Genomic DNA, 20,132 nt, shown 5'->3' with positions numbered 1-20,132 from the left:
AAAATCAAATTTTTAGGGAACATGCTTGGTCGGTCTGTTTTTTAGAAGGAAAAAATGAAAACTAAAAGTGCATGGTTCAAATCAATACACGTTTTCAATTCCCATTCTCGTGGGATGTGTAGGTAGTTTGCAATTTTTTTTGGTAATCTCGGAAGAATACAATATAGTACATGTTTAAAGATTTTTAACCAATTGACAAACAAACGTTTATATTCTCGATTGTTCGAACTCGAGATATCAAAAGATAATAACAAATCCTTAAACTACTGAGGTTGTTTAATTCGAGCGGTAGTTTGCAATGTTAAATGATCCTATACTGCTATGGTATATGCAATGGTAAGTTAACATTGAGCTTTGTAAATGTAATGGTGAAAAATGAGAGAGTTGAGCCAATCTTGGAAATTTATGTTCCTTAGGTAGAAACAATGAGGAAGAAATGGCTAGTTGAAGCAAACGCTGGTTTGTACATATGGGCAGGGCTTTGTTGCTTTAAGCCATCTTGAACCCTGCAAGCAAGCCCATTAATAGCTTCAGAACCGACTACAAGTTTGAAAACATTCTCTCTTTTTTTCTTTGCCTTATTTAGGGTTGAATTAATGTATACATTAGCTAATAATAAGAGTCGCTTTGGCCGAGTGGTTAAGGCGTGTGCCTGCTAAGTACATGGGGTATCCCCGCGAGAGTTCGAATCTCTCAGGCGACGAATTTTTTTTAACCAATCCGGAACTGATGACAAATTATTGGTAAAATAATGGTTCTGGTCTCTCTATTTGTTTAAATTTGAAATTTAATCCTTACTCTTTAATTTGATTATTAGATTTAAAAAAAACATGCCAGCATTTTATAATTAACTATTTAGATTAATCAATAATATTAGAATAATAGAAAGGGGATAAAATATGCAAATTATAGTGATTACATCTTATATTTAAACATAGTAAATAGATAAAAATCATAATTTGACCTAAATTTGCCATACCAAAAGAATTACGGTTTTAGTGAATGCTATCTTCAACACACTTGTTCTTCCTTAAACTTATTTGTTAGGTCCCTCTATTATAGAGGTTCGATTAAATTAGTCATTCAATTATTAAATAGATCAATTTAAACTCTTTATTATAGAAATCGGCTCAAATAAATTTCTCTACTATTAAATGGATCAATTTAATGTATGTACTAATAAAATGCATACTATAAAACTAAAACTTAATAGACTTAAAATGTATTGTTTTAACAGTAAGTAGTTTGAGAGGTTGTCTGATACAATTGTTGGGGTTCAAAAAGAACTAGAGGAAGTGCAGAAAACGGTGTTGAGTTGGCATTCGATTGAAAATGTTGCCCGTGAAAAAGAAGTTGATCATGTCTTGAATGCTCCTTATAGGGCTGAAGAGAAGTATTTAAGGCAAAAGTCTAGGGTCCAATTTATCAAGAACAAGGATCAAAGTTCCGTTTATTTCTTTAGGCAAGTGGCTGCAAGGCAAAAGTTTAATTCGATTCAGGTCTGTTGGACAAGTTTGAGGATATTTCTGTGGAACTGATCCAATACTTTTCAGATGCTCTTGGGTCTGTTGACACTAATATGGATCCTGTTTCTGATGAGTTGCTGCTGATTTAAAAGATAGTTTGAATGCTCGTGTGATGTCGAAGGAGATAAAATACGTATTCTTCTCTGTGAATGGTAACAGAATCCCTGGTCCGAATGGGTACCCTGCGAGTTTCTTCAGCTTGCCTGGAGAATTGTTAGTAATGCTTTTATTTGTGTTGTAAAAGGGTTATGGGGATAAAGATCAATCTAGTTTAGAATAGAACATGTATGATAAAGACGTTTATGGCTCCTTTTAACTTAAACTGGTTCACTTTGGGTGGCCTGGATAAATAAGTATATTTTAAAAGTTCGCTCCATTTAGCAAGCTCCATTTGGCAAGCTCCTTTGAATGACAGTTATAAATGGGCGTGGAAAAAGGTTCTTTTGCTTAAGGAATGATTAGGCTATTGTAGGTAACCTCGTTGGGAATTTTTAAGGAAGAAAGGTGTGGAAGGCTCTTAGATGTAAGCAGGAGAGGGTTCCTTTGTAACATCCTTAATACCGTGTTAGTGATTAAATTGTAAAACTTGAGAATTTGGTGACTAAAGCAGAATAATTGAATAGTATTGTAATTTGGTATAGGGTTAAATTGCAAAGAAGATGGAATTGAAGGATAGAATGATCATTTGCAAGAGAAAATAATTAAGTTTTCTTATATTTATATTAGCTACACGTGGAAGAGAATGAAGGAAAACACAAGGTTCCAGAGTTTGCTTCTTCTCTTCTTTCTCCACACGTGAAGAGGTCAAAACAAAGGTAAGATTTCTCATGAGCTAATTGTTTGCTGAAATTTAAGTTTGGTTTTGCTCCTTAGATGCTAATTAAACTTAAGAAAAGCTTAATTTGCTTTAAAACAACAAGATGAAGGGTGTAGGAAGAATTAAAGATTAGGAGTTCTTGAATGGAATTTTGAAATAAATTTAATATTTTGAATCGGAGGTTGAATTTGACTTGTCATCGACTTAATTAAGATATACGAAGTGTTAGAATTAGATTTAGAACATGTTGGAATTTGAGGAAGATTCTTGAATTCTATGTGGAGGATTGAATTTTTAAGTTTAAGAGGTATTGAATGGGTATTAATTAGTTTAAGTAGGTATATGCAAGTTAAGGATATAAAAAGAGGTGAAATATGAAGTGTTGAGAGGATTATGAAGGGATTTTCGTGCTAAAATAACATTTCTGGGCTGTGTGCATCGATGCACATTCAATGTGTACCGATGCACTCTCAAATAAATGAACATCGAATGCCATTAGTGCATCGATGCATAAGGAGTGCATCGATGCACCCCCTTAAAATACAAACATAGAATGGGATTTGTGTACCGATGCACAGGTAGTGCATCGATGTACACGTTAAGGAATGCATCGATACACTGTAGAGTGCATCGATGCATACCTTCATTAAAAGATAAAAATAGCTTTCTTTTTAGCCTAAGGAGTGATAGTTTAGAATATATCAATTTAGTATACTGATATGTATTAATGTATTACTATGTAGATATAGAACGTAATCTTGTTCCGGAACAATCGAAGGATTAGAAACGAGTCAAAGCAAGGCTAAGGTGAGTGCCTATCTTAGATAGAATTGTATTGAGACAAGACTTGTGATAAGTCTATCTCTTATAATTGAATTTATGATTCCATATTCATGCATATGCATACATATATATGTGTATTAATGTTATAGTGATTTCATGTATAATTCATTCATGATTTAACACGATATTATATGCATGAACGCCCTTATCAGAGAATCCTTCCAAGTATGTGAAATAATGGAAATAATCATATGAAGTGATTTATGTATTTACATGGATAGTGATGAAAGAGATATGAAATGAGAATGGATTTATAATTAAGCCCATGTTATTTAATATGAGAGCAGTAGGTATAATTGGCATGCCAAGAGTCGAGGGATTATCAGTGGTCCTTCGGGACATAGTGGTCCTTCGGGACAAATATTCAGCGCCCCTAGTGGGATTTTATTCGAGCTGTGGTGACAGCATTGTGCACAACCTCAGTGTACTTGCGTACCTTCTGTTCTCAATAATGTACATGGGCAGTCCAAAGATAAACTAAAGGAAAATTCTTATGAAATATAATTGTTTATTCATGCATATCCTACTCATATGTCATAATGTGGTATTTGCATGTGCTTCGCAATGTCCTAGTGGATTGATAGAAATGCATGTTCGTGATATTATTGTTATATGTTTATTTATGTCTCACTAAGTCTGTGACTTAGCGTGTAAGTGATTTACATGTAGGTACCAAGAATCAGGAAGAGCAGAAATACGGTGGCAAAAACAACATCACTGCTAGAAGATCATATCAGAAGTAACTGATAAAGTATGTATTTTGTCGTGCATAGTATGTTGGCATGTAAGAAAAGTGTCAGTTATGAATGCTCTGATCGATTTTGGTTGTTTTGGTCAATTCATGTAAATAAACCGCTTTAATGTTAATGAAAGTTTTAAATTTTCCTTGAATTTTGTCACGAGTCAAAGTTTGAAAAGTCAATGTGACACCTCAGACTCGTATTCGGATCGGATATGGGTTGGGGGTGTTACATCCTTGGTTTTCCTTTGGGGGGGGGGGATTATCTGTCCCACGCCATTCGTTTGTTCGTTTGGCTTGCACTCCTTGGTGGGTTGCCAACAAAGGTTTGTATATTATGTTGGGGTGATCCAACTCGTCTCTTGTGTAAACGAGGGATCATTTTATTTATTTATTTAGGTGTTGATTTATTTGTGTGGTTGAATAATAATAAAAAGGGAAAACACACACATTTTCTCTTAATTTTCTCCCGACTTCCCATCTTCTTTTTCATTCCCCTTTTTCTCTCAAAATTATAATGCAGATTCTTCTCTTTCCATTCCTTCCATCGGTTTTCTTTTTCAAGAACAAGGGGTAATTCTCTATTTTCATTACTTCCTTTACGTTTAATTTTTCTTCTTTTGCATGCCCTAACATGTCTTGTATGAATTTCGTTATGTTAAATAATATATCCATATTGAACACTGATACGATGAGGAGTTATTCCACGATGCTTCGTATAGTTGCAAACAGTTTTTCATTTGGAGACGGAAGACCTGTCATACGTTTGATCTTTCGCGTTTGTTCGGTTAAACTTAAATGAACGAACATAAACACACCGTGGTTCATGTTCGCTCGGCTCATTTACAGACGTATAGACAGTACCTTTAAATCATGTCCAATTATGTGTTTAGATCCCCCAATGATGGTATTCCAAGGACGAAATCGTATCAGAACGAAAATCTAATGATTATAGAGCTAGAAAAGGTTTAATTGCAGTTTTAATCCATCAACTGGAAAAGTTAACATAGTTTGATGTCTCTACTCCTATAATGTTAGATGATATATCTACTTTAATATGGGATTTGATTAATACGTATAGTTATTATTGATTTAATATGATTGATTAAACTTTTTATGTGACTCTAATTGTGAAAGAATAATAATAAAAAGTTTTTTTTATCACTTTTATGATCATAATTAAGGTGTTATCAATCTGTGGTTACTAATAACATTACAAAAGTAAATTACTAAACTGATTGAATCTTAATTTGATTGACATTGTTATTGTTGTAATAGCATCATAAAACGATAAAGACAACAGCGGCGACGGTAAAAATGACGAAGGCAACACCTAATGACTATACGGAAACGATTACGTGCCCCTTTGGGGAGTTGGCGACGAATTTATCGGACTCGGAGCTAAATGAGACAGCTTATGAGATTTTGGTTGGAGCATGTCTGAGTTTTGGTGGGAAAACATCGAATGACAAAGTACCGGACTCGGAAAAGAATTCGGAGAAGACGGGGATGGCGACGACGACACAATATACTTCGTTGAAGTCAAGGGCGGCGAGTAAGGTGAAGAAGGCTTTAGGAATAAAATCTCGGAGGAAGAAATCGAGTGGTAATAAGACCGTCCCGGAACAAGTGAAGAAGCCGAGTTCAATTGAGGAGACGTTGAGGGTTCAAATGCGAGTTTCGGAGCAAATAGATTCTAGAGTTAGAAAAGCTCTCTCTAAAGTTGCTGTTGATCAGGTTTGTTAAAAGAAATTGCTATTACATTTTTCGTTTTCTTTTTCGGTTACGAGCATTAAATATAATAAAATGTTCAATCAAGTCCTTGTATCAGTGTATATTTTATACGTCAAGTGTGATCGAATTTAAATTTAAGCTCGAACTTAGATATATATATATGAACAAATGTAATCAAACTTACTTTGAGCTTAAATATGAGATTGAATTCCATATCGAGCTCCGAGTTTTGAATTGAGCTCAATGGATGAATCTATATGAGAGCCTGAAGGGGTTATAGGCCTCACGAAATTTGGAAAAATTTAATTACATCCTTCAAATTTTCAAAAACTTCTGATTAGTCCTTCATTTTTTTTGAAAAAAAACATTAGACATCTTATATTTTGTTTCATGTATATGCATCAGAAAATAGAGTCAATTGTGTTGCCACTCGAGATGTTGCAGCAACTACAGCCTGCCGATTTTCCGAGCAAAGAAGAACACGAAGCTTCGCAAAAGAGATGTTTTAAGCTTCTTGAAACCGGACTCCTTTTGCATCCTCTACTGCCACTAGAAAACGACAACGCCGATCGGCAACAGCTCCGAGGGATCGTCGATGAGGCATTGGAGAAGCCTTCGAACATCATAAAAAATAATGAATCGATGCAATCCCTTCGGAGCATTGTTACATCACTTGCTTGTCGAACAAGCGACGACGGAACGGTTTCCGGGACACACCACTGGGCAGATGGATTCCCTTTGAACCTCAAAATCTACCAAATGCTGCTCGAAGCTTGTTTCGATATCAATGACGAAGCATCTGTCATTGACGAGTTATTTGAGGTGGTAGAGCAAATAAAGAAGACATGGCAAGTCCTGGGAATGAACCAAGTGCTGCACAATCTTTGCTTCTTGTGGATTTTTTTCAACCGTTACACGACGATGACGGATCAAGCCGAGGGCGATCTGTTGAACACGGGCGAGAACCTGTTGACGAAAGTAGAACATGATGCAAAGGCATTGAAGGAAGATGCCCATTATGCCAAGGTGTTGAGTTGTATTTCGAGTGCGATTTTAGGTTGGGGTGAGAAAAGGCTTGTTGATTACCACTTTCATTTCCGAAGTGACAACATTGAGTCAATGGCATGTGTGGTTTCCATGGCGGTTCTATCAGCAAAGATAATGGAAGAAGATGGTGTTGAAGGAGACGAAACCGATGTTGGTTATGAGAAAGTTGATGAATCCATAAAATCATCACTGCGTGCTGCTTTTGCCCAGGCAAGTTCCCAATATTTCCCCATATTTAATCTTTTATGTTGTCCCTACGTGTGTGCAACACTAAATAAGGAGTCTCCTATATAGGGATGAGCATGGGACTATATGAATCATTTGTTTATCATTTCGATTTATATCGTCATATTATTTATCTTGAACTCATCTTAAATTTTGAACCGACTCGATTTAAACAAAATTTCTCTCATTTTTATGCGACAAGATAAGAAGAAGATTAAAAATATTATAAAGAAGCTTCGTAGTCTATCCCTAAATATATATACAGGGAGCACATACTAATTATCCAAGTCAAAACTATCCCAACCCCGACTCTCTCCTTCGTCAACCTCATTCAAACCTTTTTTTTTTTTTAAACTTCAATCCTATATAATATCATATCGAAATTCATTAGGTTCAAATATTTTGATCACCTCTACTCCTATAATTTAATAAGAAAAGTTAAAAGAATAAAACGAGCCGATTAATGCGCTTGCTCAAACCCAAGTCATCTAAGTGTAGCATTACTACTAGTACTAGGATCACTTGTGTTCAAGTTTCAAGCGATTTAAAAATCGGCATAATATTAATAATAGTAGCAGGATCAAATTATATCACATTAAAATAGGGGGATGAAGATCAGAATTTTACCATTTTTGTTTGAAAGACGAATCATTTTTTTAATCTATTTATAGACGTGTATTTAGACAGGTAATGGAGAAGGAAAAGTCAAGCAAACCTTCATCCAAAGACTTCCAAAACGAGCTTCCTTTCATGGCCAGACTTGCAGAGGAAGTGAGTAAACTGGCTTTTACGGAGAAGGAAACTTTCAGTCCGATATTAAAACGGTGGCATCCACTTGCAGCAGGCGTAGCAGTGGCCACCCTCCATTCCTGCTATGGGAATGAGCTTAAGCAATATGTTTCGGGCATCGATGAGATATCGCCGGATGTTTTAGAAGTGCTGAAAACCGCTGACAAATTGGAGAAAGATTTGGTGCAGATTGCGGTTGAGAATTCGGTGGATAGTGAAGATGGTGGCAAGTCGATCATAAGGGAGATGCTTCCTTACGAGGCTGAATCTGTTACTTCTGGTTTGGTTAAATCATGGATAACCGAGAGAACTGATAGGTTGAAGGAATGGGTTAATAGGAGCCTGCAACAAGAGGTAATAATATCGGTTAAATCATAATTTGACCATCTTATGCCAAATTACTTGCCTCCTTTCACTGGTTATGCATTGTGCATTTTTCTCATCTCTTCGTAGAAATGGGATCCAAAGGCCACAAGGGAGCGTTTTGCTCTATCAGCTGTTGAAGTGCTGCGGATTGTAGATGAAGCTTTTGAAGCATTCTTTTTGTTACCAATAGCCATACATGCTTCTATGCTCCCAGACTTAGCCACTGGGATCGATAGCTGTCTTCTACACTACATATCCATGGCCAAGTCTGGCTGTGGTACGTATTACTTACCAATGCATGCATTTCTTTCTCTTCCTCGCTCTTTTTCTTTATGAAATTAGCAATCGGACATATTTCTCTGGTCCTTGTACTTCAACAAAGTTTTAGATTTAGTCCTTTTTAATTTGAAAAATTCTAATCCAATCATTGACACATTAATACCTGTAATCTACAGATACCCAAAGCTATGTACCCACAATACCACCTTTGACTAGATGTTCTAGACGCTCCAAACTTCCTGGTGTGTTTAAGAGAAAAGAAAAGGCTCATAAGAAAACTCAGGGGGGGACTGCAAATGACACCTCCGGGACACCCCAGATGTGCTGTCGTATTAACACTCTTCTGTATATTCAAACTCAGTTGAATGGATTGGCAAAAAGGGAAGTTACCAATTTAACAAACTCTGAATCAACTCAAGATATTTCCAATGGAATGGAGAAAGCATTTAAACTTTCGGCTGCTGCATGTGAAGAAGGGATCCAACACCTATGTGAAGCAACTGCAAATAACGTCGTCTACCGCGACCTAAGTCATCTCTTCTGGGACGGCTTGTATATCGGGGACGTCTCATCGTCTAGGATCGAACCTTTTCTTCAGGAGCTCGACCTCCAGTTGGAGGACATTTCATTAACCGTGCATGACAATATTAGAACACGACTTGTTACTCAAGTAATGAAGGTTTCTTTTGATGGCCTCTTACTGGTTTTACTCGCCGGCGGCCCTGCTCGTGCTTTTACCCTGCAGGACTATGAAATGATAGAAGAGGATTTTAGGTTCTTGACTGATCTGTTTTGGTCTAATGGGGATGGACTTCCGGCCGAGTTGATCGACGACTTTTCGATCACAGTTAAAGAGATTCTCCCCTTGTTTCAAACTGATACCGAGAGCCTGATTGAGAAATTCAGAAGCATAACACTCGATAATTGTTCTTCTTCTACGACTAAATCCAAGCTTCCATTGCCACCAACGACAGGTCTGTGGGGCCCGACTGAACCGAACACGGTCTTGAGAGTTTTGTGTTACAGGAATGACGAAATAGCAGCTAAGTTCCTTAAGAAGACTTACAACTTGCCAAAGAAACTCTAACAAAATTCTTTTCCTTTTTGTTCTGGTGAAAAGAACAGTCAAATGATGTTATAAACCGATTCATGTGATTCATATATCTTCCTGTGTATATGTAAAATCATGTTTTTACACAAGAGGGTAACATTATTTCACTACCTCCAGAAACAGTTTTGGATCTTTCTGCTGTTGTTTCCAAATACCAACAATTCAAGCTACTGTTAACAAACAGATGTTATATGGTTAAAAGTAGTAAGTTCATTATCATTGTCAATTAGTCACATAAAAAGAGATGTGGTGTCGAAAGAAAAGCAACATGGTGGCCATAAATTTTTCATAACAGAAGCAGCCAAGGTAAGATCACACTGTTAGCATTAGAGTCAAAGTAGGAAGATCGGTAAGCTTCTCTTCTATTTTCGAACAGAGGAACATAATAATAGAGCAATAGAAAGAGAACCAAGCCAGTAATTAACCTTATTGTATAAAAAAAAGCATATGCAAATGATGATTTGTGCTTTATTTTTGCCCTAAATTTGATGTTATAAATAATGACGACGCAGTTCAATACAGTAGCTTACAAAAGATGGAGCGAAGCCTGCAAAATCCATTTAATTTGACTGTATCCAAGGAAAATAATAACCTACCGGTAATATCTATGTTTGTGTTTCTTAGTGCCACGGATTCTTCTTTTTGGTTCCACTTCTTGAACTGCTTCTTGAGCTAGTTTTCTGCCAGAACATTATTAACAAGTTAAAAATAACGTATAGGTGAACATTAACAATGAAACAATCTTAATGTAATGTGTCTATTTTTATGATGAGAATCCATGATTATATGTACCGGTTTCGATTTCTTTGTCTTTCCTCTAATCATGTTCTTTGGAGGCTTTAGTTTATATATCCGAACCATCCAATGATGAGTTGTGAATACCTACATTGGCAATAAAACAAGAGAAATCTGATCAGGAAAACACTTGAATAAACGCAACATCCAATGAGTCGAATATTAAATGATTTGAGCGGAGGCTCATCGGCATGCAAATAGAAAAAAGACGAAAATTATCATATTCCAAACGCACACCACAACATGGATCATACTGAAGTAATTTAAACGAATATGGTAGGCAATTTTTCATGATATGCAGGCACTATTTGAATAGAATGAAAACTAGGATCATCTAACCTCCTCAAAATGAGTGAGTTTAAAATATTTCTTTCCAATTTCTGTCCGCCTAACTTTATCGTACGCTTTCCCATCAGTTTCCACAAACCTGTAGATATGTATGCAATTAAAAGATTAGGTACAAGTTCAAAGAAAAAAACTGGCCAAAACCACATATGAAGTACTCAAACATTAACAGCAACAGACCTGTAATAGGAGAGTTTATACATTAGACAATTCAGCATGGTTGGAGTCGCCTGGGAATCAATTCGATACGAACCATCTTTCTGTAGAGAGAAGGCAAGTTACAGAATAGTTACTAATTACAGAGAGTGAAATAACCGAGTCAAGAGAGAGCTTAAATATCATCTAATTTCTCAGCCAAAATAAATATCGTCTTACGTTAGTGCAGTAACATTCAATTAACTAGGAAAACCTATAAAGGCCTAAAAAAAAAACTAGAAAAACCTATAAAAGGTATTGCTCACTTTTATACACAATTTTGTAATTATGCTCGGCCTTTCTCTTGTTGTTCCACTAGCAAATTTCATCACACTTAAACATATTTTTTCCCAAAATGTATAAATATTTATTGTTTGACTTTGAATATACAAAAGTATGATTGAGAGTTGATACTTCCAAACGCTGAAAGAAAACCAAAAAGATAACTTACCAGGTAATCAGCTTCCTTGATGTGAGGGAACACACCACCTCCAATTCGAACCATCCATAGGAACTTATTAATATCATCACTGGGGTAGCCAATGAGACCTAGTTAGTGAAGTAAGTTGTCAGAACATAATATATTAAGACAACATAATTCAAATACCAAAGGATAAAAAAAATCAAACCTCCAAAAATGACAAAAACATATTTCACATCCAAAGAGTGGAAAATATCCCAAGCTGCCCTTTCAGGAGAAGACATCGCAGTACCAACAGTTGCAATATGAGTATTGTTCCAGGTATTATTATCAACAATCACTGTGCGATTAGCCATTGCAGTGGTTTGGTAACCGTAGTCCCACCATGATGCAACCTACCAGGAGTTTCACTTAGCAATGTCGGACAGCATGTTTTGCTTAATAGGTTGCAATATTGTTATATATTCAACAAAAGACTAAGCTGCTATAAGCAAAACAAATCCATCCAAGATAACATAAGAAGAAAATACATACACAGAAAAAAGATGACCAATAAGGATTATCAGAGCCGAGCCATTTTATGCTCGGCATATCAGTGTTGATCAAACAGCTTAAAATATATATTTTCCATTTTTTATTCTACGTAGATACAGGTATCAAGAAAAACTTCCAGCTCAAAAGACTGGTAGCCTAATTGACATTTAAAGAACTTACTTTGTCATTGACATCAGTATTATGGCGCAACCACGCATAAGCCTCTCTAAAATCATCAAAAACATGCAGACGACCATGTGCACGGTATGATAAAACTACTGAGGGGGCTGAATAAGCTTCTGCTGCAGCCCAAACACAATGAAGCTGTAAAGAGAAAAAGTGACAGTTTTACAATTGAAACAAAAAGAAACAAACAAACAATAAATTGGTATGTATGGACATCTCATGGACAAAAGTAAAAAAGAAAAGATTTAGAGCCAAAGGTTTTTTCCCATTGAGGCATACAAATTTCCAACAGAAGTTTAACTTGTTGCATTCTATGCGCGAGATTCATTGTGAAACTACAATAAGGTATCCAAATTCGTAGCTGAAGAAAAGAAGAGACTAACAACTTTTAAATGCCATAATCATCACTAAATTTTACACTTCATTGTTCATACCTTATATACATCCTCAGCATCCATTCCAAGGATGCGGTATTTACAAACCAGTAATGCAAGTGGCCTAGTGCTAAATCCAAACTTAATGAAATAGCATTTGCAGACCTATTTAGATCACTGAAAAACAAAAAGTGTCCACTTTGTAACACACACACCCCATGGCAGGACGAAACATGTGGAGCTAGACCTAGACCGTCACCTCATCTCTGAGAAGGTTACAAGTGGGACAGTTAAACTCAATTTTGTTTCTACTCACCAGTTTAGGGGGAGTATAGATTATAGATGATTTGTTTCTTTGTTAGTTAGTAATTTAAATCTTAGTACAAGTCTTATCTACCTAAAGGATAAGATGTTAGTTTATCTCTAAAATGGTTTGAAAGAGTTTTACTACTTAGGATTGTGGCTCAAGAGTTCTTTAAATAGGAAAGACTCTTCTTTTGTATTCGAGTGAAATAAAAATCAGAGAAAATCTTCTTCTCTAAAACTCACATATGTATATCCCACCTAAAACGTTAGAAAATAGCTAGCAAAAAATCCTTTATTTACAACCAGAACAACCTCTCAGCTACTGAACAAAATCATATCACAGCAATAACCGACTACTAAGTGATACATTAACTTCTATGATGAAAATACAGGAAAAAACAAGCAGTTAGAGCATATAAAATGGGAAACCAAATTACCACATAGAAAGCACCCAGAAAGACAAGTAGTAGAAGAGAAACCACAGTTGCCACCAAAGGTAAAGCTAGAAGCCGCTTCTTCTCAGCTTTGGCTTTGGTAGGTTTTTCCTCATGCTCCCTTTCCTTTTTTTTCTTCCTAGAGGGTCTATCCTTTGATGTCTCCTCAGGTTTTTCTGTCTTTCCAGCAACATTCTGTTCTTCAGCAATAGCAGAACTAGTTTCCCCTACCTTGATGATCAGAAGCGGTAGGAAGAAAATATTTTAGTACAGTAGCTACAGGTATTCATAAAATGATGGGTGGATTATGAACTTCTGGTATGGATAAGTATAGCATGTTTACATCAATTTCAGCTTTGCTAACTCCAGGTAGTTGAAACTTGATTGATCTGGTGAAGACATCAAAAGCTTCTGAGAGAGCAATTCCAGATGTGCTGCATGCAGCTGGAGCAAGCACAAGCATTAAGCGTACCTGTATGATTAAGACATAAGAGGCCCCAAATTATTAGGATTAATGAATGGAGGGTAGTGGCTTGAAGTTTTCTGTGTCCATGGTCATCTTACCATTACTCCAGAGAAATATGCAGACGTAGCAATATAGAGGACAACAAATGAGCTTGCATCCGATAAAGGCAAAAAGCATGCCTTCCAACAATTGAAAGAATAATTATCAATTATAACACAAACTTTTAAGTTACAGCAAAAGGTCAATATTTCCAAAAGCTTGAGACTTACAATGATACCAGCTGGAACCAAGAATGCTAAAACATTAATGTCCATAAAGTAAGATGGCCAAGTAGGAGGTTGATGTTCACTAACACTAGCAATGATCGGTATATACTTGCTTGCATAAGTTCTGTCAAATGTAGCAAGGAAAGGGGAAATGAGTTACACACCTAACTTTAGACAACAATGATTGAACAAATAGCGCAAGGTATTAAAAAAGATAACGCTGTTAAGCACGGGCGGTTCCCTTAATGCTAAAAATATCAAATAGTTTACTGGCATCTTACTTAGGTCTTGGGTATTAGGTTTTAAAAAGTCAAACAACCAAGAAGTCCCTAAGAGTAGATACATGCCAGACCAAAATTTGAAGATAATTTCAGTTTTATCGTGCATCACACTGCACTATCCTTTACTACGATTCCTGTCACTGCTTTTCTATCAGTTTTGACAAAGAACATTTACATGGAAGATAATGGAATGAATTAGGTACTCACGGGTCAAGCAAACTTAAGCTTCGTCCACTCCATCCCTTTGTAGGACTGGAAGCTACTAATGCAATAAGAACAGCTACCACAGCACAACACACTGCCCTGAGAACGGCAATGATAGGAGGTCATTTAACCCTTCACTTATTCATATGCTTATCAACAACTTTAAAGCAAGTCCACAAGGAATATGATTTATTATTTAATGTATGCTGAAATTTTTGAATCACAATTTATTCACTATTTTTTGTTCTTAGTTGCCATCAATGTATAAATTCATTTTCTCTGAAAATTTTACAGGAACATACAAAAAGTAAAGCTTACAGGCCAACTGATACAACAAGTGTCACAGCAACTTTAAACATCTTGGGGGAAAGAATCCCCTTGATATAGTATACAAAAGCTACTACTTGGATGATAATGAAAACCTGCAGGAGGGAAAAGAAAAATTATATTAAAAAGCAAGGAGTAGCATAAATAGACCAAGACATTCAAGAAGAGGGGGAAGGAAGAAGGAAAAAAAGATTTTGAGAGCTATTCTGGAAATCGGAACTGCAAGAAATTTCTGTTGTTCTAGAGCCCACAAACACCTCCTTTAACCAGTTGTGCATGGAGAATTAGAAGAACAAAAGTTGGTCATGCAGCTACAACTCAAGTGGAACGGTGAATAACATGAAACACGAACAAGAATAACTGACTAGGACGAAGTTGATTATGTTATTGAAAATTGCAAATACCTAAAGGAGATAACTAACTGAGATTGACAAGACAAATGAATTGCAACAAGAAATGCAAGAGAATACAAAATGCAACCAACATATCATGGAAAAACAAAGAAAAAAGCTCACCAAAAATGATGCAAAGTGTTCTGATGTCATGACAGCATTAAACCCAACTACTGGCACCGAAGCAGCTAGCAGTGTTCCCAAAACAACCTGCAGCCAAACTCAGTTTCAACTAAAATCATGAAAGTCCGAGTAGAAATCTCCAGCAAGATTCCATTCTATTTAAGGAAGAAAAAAAGTAAAAGTTACATTCTTTAGACATGTCAGTATGTCTCCATCCTTAAGTGAGAACAAAGAGAATAGCACACCTTAATTGGTCATATAATCTTCTATCAACAAATACAAGGAGAATCAAATTAAATGTAATACAAAAATACATGCCCCATACTCGTACATATTATGAGTATATACATTTAATAAATTAAAAAAAATGTCAAGCATTTAAGACTTCGGTAAAAATATTACTATAACTTTCAACCCATTACCATCCAATGTATGCCTACTAAATGTTTTAATTTTCCCCAAGTCTTTTAACCCACAAAGCATCAGTTTATGCGAGATGCTAATTATTGTTGACAATAGTTAGCATTGGTTCTCCAATAGCATGCTGAAATATATATTCTTATTGTTTATTGACAAGTATTGAAACTTCTTGGATGAAGCCGATACTTACAAGAGGAGCATATGCGATGTACAATCGAGAAGAATAACGACCAGTTATAACACAAAGAAGCACATGCATTGGAATGAGGTTAATGATGAATGTGTATCCTCCCCAAGAGCAGACCTGAAAAACAAAATGGTCCACTGAGTAACATAAAAAATGAATGGAATAAGAACATGGATAAAAGAGAGCACAAGAAGCTTACCATGTAAAAATATGCTAATGAATTTAAGGTAGCATAAAACAAGGATCCAGTATTTAATGTCTGAAAATAACCAATAAAGAACAGTCAGGCGAGAAATTAAGTAATGGAAAGAACTAAGAAACTCCAAGCAAAATAAGTAGAAGGTTATCTATGAGAAAATGAGATACTATTCACTGGGGAATTAAATCAAACTGTACCTCAAGCCGTAGAACTCAAAATTATAGAAAATTAAAAGAATTTTCTTCAATCAAAGTTTAACCTTTATATAAAGACCAAAAGTAAAGATCAGAGCAAATATTGCTACAGCTTCATTGTCATAACTACCAGCCACAGAACGAGAGATATATGATGGGACCTACAAATAAAAACTTAAATGAGTTGAACAAAGATACCAATAACAACATAAGATGATATAGGAAAATAATGGTAAGTTTTTTGTAACAAAGCACAGAGTAAAATGATGCCAACCACTGTTATTCAAAATTGAAGTTAGCATATTTATAATGAATTACAGAATGAATGAACTATGATAATACTACAAGATCTCTTGCATGATTTTACCATTGCCAACAGAAAAGCAGCTGTCAGTCCAGCACCAGCACCCTTAACTTCCTATGAAAAAAGACACTAGAATTTGAGTTAAATAACCATAAACTCACTATACAAATAAGTTTAGGACAGAATAAATACCTTAGTCAAAAGGTATGTTGCCCATGAAGCAAGAGCAGAGAATATAGGTGCAGTGAAAACACAAGCAGTCTCCACAGACAGTGGAATATTTAAAGAATTTAACAACCTGATGCAACAGGGAGAAGTTGAAACAAGTCAGACACAAGTAATGGCATATTTATAAAAAAAATAAATTAGCAAAATTTAACAGAAATAGGATTTTGTTCCCTATTAACATTAAGGAAACCTACCACCATATGCTTCCAGCTGTCAGAGTCAAACCAGGGTAAACTGTTCCGCCTATTACACGCCCAAGAGGGTACCTTCGTTACACCATACATTTTCACATAGAAGGAACCGTAAACATCATAAATTAACTACCAATTAGCTATTACCAGGTTCGATCATCAAACCAATTCCAGAATTCATAAATTCCTTTCTTTGTAAGAAACTGAAACCAACAACATAACCACATCATCTTGCAATATAGCTTAAGATACCAAAACATTGACAAGAGTAATTTAAAATGGATATTAAGGAACTAAAATAGAAACAAACGAAAATGAGAAGGCAAACTGAGTCAGCTGACCTGAGTTACTCTATAATTAAAGTAAGGATCAAACTCGTGAATAACACTCTCGTATTTTATAACCTGAACGCAAAAAAACCAAAAGAATTTCAAATAAATAAACAGCTCATTTGGAAAATAGAAAAAAAAATCATTAAGCAATAAATAGATAAAATAAACGTAAATGTTCAAACATGCACGTAAATCTTCAGCTCAGCTTTCACTTCCTTTCTTTCTTATACTTTTTGGCGGCAAAAAATGGCGCAAAAATCACATTTTAAAAAGAACATCACAGATCGGATCTACAGCATTCTCAAGGAGCGATAAACCAGAGATCTTACAGAGAATATACGGATCGAGAAAGCGAGAATTCCAATAAGGAGGAGGATGAAGTAGGAGAGAACGTCACCGAAAGCGTGTTGTAAGGTGTTGCCGGTGTTCAGATAACGTAATGCGGCGTTTGAGGACTCCTTCGCCGACATTGACGGCCAAATCGAATCAACAGTCCGATGTGAGGAGAGGAGGATAGTGTGAGAGAAAGTTAAGAGAAGGTTTTGGCGTTGACCTAATAACAGTGTGTTTTCAGTGAAACTCAAGAAATACGAATTTTATAGTGTTTACTACCTATAAGGAATGCGGGAACTACGAAACTGCCCCTTCCTGATATCAGGTAGTTCGCGTGGGCAGTAAATGACCATATTCTCCTTAAATTTACACGTGTCACAATATATTTTATTAAGATAAAATATACAAATGATCTCATTTATAAATATTATTTTTTTCAATCATTAAAAATTATGAAATTACCTCTTAATTATAAGATTTTATTTTATTAACTTTCTCATTATTAAAAGTTATAAAATTATTATTTAATTATTTATGTATTTAAATTCATAGACTGACTAAATTGAACACTAATTTATTAGTTATGAAATTATAAAATTATATTTTAATGATGTCTATTGATTATCTTAAAAGCATAAAATTTTAAACATTGGTTACACAACAAAATGTAAATAAAGAACAAAATACAATTTAAACGACTTTAAGATAATATTTTATTATAAATTAATCAACATATTAACATCTAATTAAAAAATAATTATTTTTAATAAAAATATAAATTTAAAAAGTATTTATATATTACTAACATATTATTTTATAACTTTTAATAATTAAAATTTTTGATAAAATAACACTTTTAATGTTCGCGCACTGGCACTGGAACTGAATCTCAATCTCCTATCCCCACATATGAACTGGATTCGCTTCAAACTTCTGGTTCCCAGAACTAGAACACCAACAACTCTTTCCCATTTCAATCTTGCTTCGATTGCCTCATCTGAGACCAACCCATTCTTCCCATATCCGAACGCTGAAGACCCAGCCAAGACATTACCCAATCGATTCCAATGCTCCCATTAAAGCACTCTACATCTTCATCGCCATGTGCAGAGCTGGACTCCTCCCTGATCGTTACACTCTCCCCATTGTCTTAAAGGCCGCTTGTCAATGTTTCTCTATTGACCTCGGCCGTCAACTCCACTCCATCTCTGTGAAAATCGGATTAGTGTTAAATGAGTTTTGTGAGAGTGGGTTTATAAACCTTTATATGAAAGTGGGACAGTTTGACAATGCGAGGAAAGTGTTCGATGAAAATCCGGACAGAAAGTTGGGGTCTTGGAATGCCTTGATAGCAGGACTTGCTCAGAGTGGACTAGCTAGAGAGGTGATAGATATGTTTTTGGAGCTTAGAAAGAGAGGGTTTTTGCCTGATGATGTGACTATGGTTAGTGTGACTTCGTCTTGTGGGAGTTTAGGGGACTTCGAGTTGGCTCTTCAGTTACACAAATGTGTATTCCAAGCCAGAAGCTTGGGAAAATCCGACATGTTGATGTCGAATTCGGTGATCGACATGTACGGGAAATGTGGTCGGATGGAATTAGCTTATTTAGTTTTCTCAAGGATGAGGGAAAGAAATGTCTCTTCTTGGACGTCTATGATCGTCGGCTATGCAATGCATGGTCATGTCCAGGAAGCTCTCGATTGTTTTCGTTGCATGCGAGAGGTTGGCGTTCGACCTAACCATGTTACATTTGTTGGGGTGTTGAGTGCTTGTGTGCACGGTGGGAAAGTGGAGGAAGGGAAATTTTACTTTGACATGATGAAGAGTGATTATAGGATAAGGCCAACTTTGCAGCATTACGGTTGCATGGCGGATTTGCTTGGTCGAGCCGGGTTGCTCAAGGAAGCAAAAAAGATGGTGGAGGATATGCCTATGAAGGCAAATGTAGTGATATGGGGGTGTTTAATCGGCGCCTGCGAGAAATTCGGGAACGTGGAGATCGGGGAGTGGGTAGCTAAGCATATGCAGGAATTGGAACCATGGAATGATGGGGTTTATGTTGTATTGTCCAATATTTATGCTGCTAATGGTTTGTGGGAAGAAGTTGAAAGGGTTAGAGGGATCATGAAGCAAATGAAACTTGCCAAGACTCCTGGTTATAGCTTGTCATCAAGTTCAGATTGAACTTAGTTTGTTCCAATGGCCATTTCAGACTAAAAGTTGCTTGCCTGAGCCTCTATTTATTTGTTGTTGCACGTCACTTGAGCTGCATTTCTTCAAGTAATAAGAAATGATGATTAGAGACTATGATTCTTTTGATCCATAGAAGCTTGAAAAAGTTGGAGAGCTGCCACCATTCTCCAAGCCAAAAGGCCCAAAGACTAGGGTATATTAGAATTGTTTAATTAAAAGGGTTAAATTCTGATTTTAGTCCCTTTACTATTCTCAAAATAAGGATTTAACAACAATTGGAGTGGCAAAGTTATTGTAAGTTGTCATCAAAGGCTATGGTTCATGCTTTGGTAACCCATTACGTCCCCACAATTTGTAATGGTAATAGAAAATTAAGATTATGTCCCTACATTTTAATTTACCATAATTTGATTTTTTTTGTAATG

General features: G+C 35.8%; 3 protein-coding genes and 1 non-coding gene across 4 annotated transcripts; 3 read left to right on the top strand and 1 right to left on the bottom strand.

The window, feature by feature from the left end:
• Positions 1 to 621: 621 nt before the first annotated feature.
• TRNAS-GCU lies at positions 622 to 703 on the top strand. Its single transcript has one exon. It is a non-coding gene; the product is annotated as a tRNA-Ser (tRNA).
• A 4,701-nt stretch (positions 704 to 5,404) lies between these two features.
• LOC120114788 (protein unc-13 homolog) lies at positions 5,405 to 9,500 on the top strand. The gene is made up of 5 exons (XM_039135572.1): positions 5,405 to 5,662; positions 6,065 to 6,916; positions 7,619 to 8,074; positions 8,174 to 8,367; positions 8,552 to 9,500. Exons 1-5 carry the CDS (start codon positions 5,435 to 5,437, stop codon positions 9,450 to 9,452), a joined length of 2,631 nt encoding a protein of 876 aa, XP_038991503.1. The 5' UTR covers positions 5,405 to 5,434; the 3' UTR covers positions 9,453 to 9,500.
• Positions 9,501 to 10,031: 531 nt separating this feature from the next.
• LOC120114865 (dolichyl-diphosphooligosaccharide--protein glycosyltransferase subunit STT3A-like) lies at positions 10,032 to 17,695 on the bottom strand. Its single transcript, XM_039135649.1, has 23 exons — positions 17,510 to 17,695; positions 17,190 to 17,252; positions 16,996 to 17,051; positions 16,852 to 16,923; positions 16,622 to 16,727; positions 16,493 to 16,543; positions 16,191 to 16,286; positions 15,932 to 15,991; positions 15,736 to 15,849; positions 15,126 to 15,212; positions 14,602 to 14,705; positions 14,287 to 14,382; positions 13,802 to 13,922; positions 13,631 to 13,711; positions 13,410 to 13,538; positions 13,070 to 13,297; positions 11,947 to 12,090; positions 11,441 to 11,627; positions 11,263 to 11,360; positions 10,797 to 10,876; positions 10,611 to 10,698; positions 10,269 to 10,358; positions 10,032 to 10,156 (listed from the first exon to the last, which is right to left on the bottom strand). Exons 1-23 carry the CDS (start codon positions 17,648 to 17,650, stop codon positions 10,097 to 10,099), a joined length of 2,352 nt encoding a protein of 783 aa, XP_038991580.1. The 5' UTR covers positions 17,651 to 17,695; the 3' UTR covers positions 10,032 to 10,096.
• A 699-nt stretch (positions 17,696 to 18,394) lies between these two features.
• On the top strand, positions 18,395 to 19,775 carry LOC120114846 (pentatricopeptide repeat-containing protein At1g77170, mitochondrial-like). The gene is given in 2 exon segments (XM_039135628.1): positions 18,395 to 18,577; positions 18,579 to 19,775. Coding segments are annotated over 2 exon segments (1,275 nt in total). The 5' UTR covers positions 18,395 to 18,422; the 3' UTR covers positions 19,699 to 19,775.
• The last annotated feature ends 357 nt before the right edge of the window (positions 19,776 to 20,132 follow it).

Source organism: Hibiscus syriacus, unplaced genomic scaffold (genome assembly GCF_006381635.1).
Source record: "Hibiscus syriacus cultivar Baekdansim isolate YM2019G1 unplaced genomic scaffold, ASM638163v2 tig00110247_pilon, whole genome shotgun sequence".
Classification (NCBI taxonomy): domain Eukaryota; kingdom Viridiplantae; phylum Streptophyta; class Magnoliopsida; order Malvales; family Malvaceae; genus Hibiscus; species Hibiscus syriacus.
This window is presented reverse-complemented; position numbering and strand designations above follow the sequence as displayed.

Excerpts from the sequence above, each read along its gene's own strand:
- LOC120114788 (XM_039135572.1), top strand. The coding sequence starts at position 5,435 with ATGGCGACGACGACACAATATACTTCGTTGAAGTCAAGGGCGGCGAGT. Across the intron at positions 5,663-6,064 it reads CTAAAGTTGCTGTTGATCAG|AAAATAGAGTCAATTGTGTT; the intron begins GTTTGTTAAAAG and ends TATATGCATCAG. Across the intron at positions 8,368-8,551 it reads GCCAAGTCTGGCTGTGGTAC|CTATGTACCCACAATACCAC; the intron begins GTATTACTTACC and ends AGATACCCAAAG.
- LOC120114865 (XM_039135649.1), bottom strand. The coding sequence starts at position 17,650 with ATGTCGGCGAAGGAGTCCTCAAACGCCGCATTACGTTATCTGAACACC. Across the intron at positions 17,253-17,509 it reads TCTCGATCCGTATATTCTCT|GTTATAAAATACGAGAGTGT; the intron begins GTAAGATCTCTG and ends TTTTGCGTTCAG. Across the intron at positions 13,712-13,801 it reads TGGTTCCAGCTGGTATCATT|GCATGCTTTTTGCCTTTATC; the intron begins GTAAGTCTCAAG and ends AATTGTTGGAAG.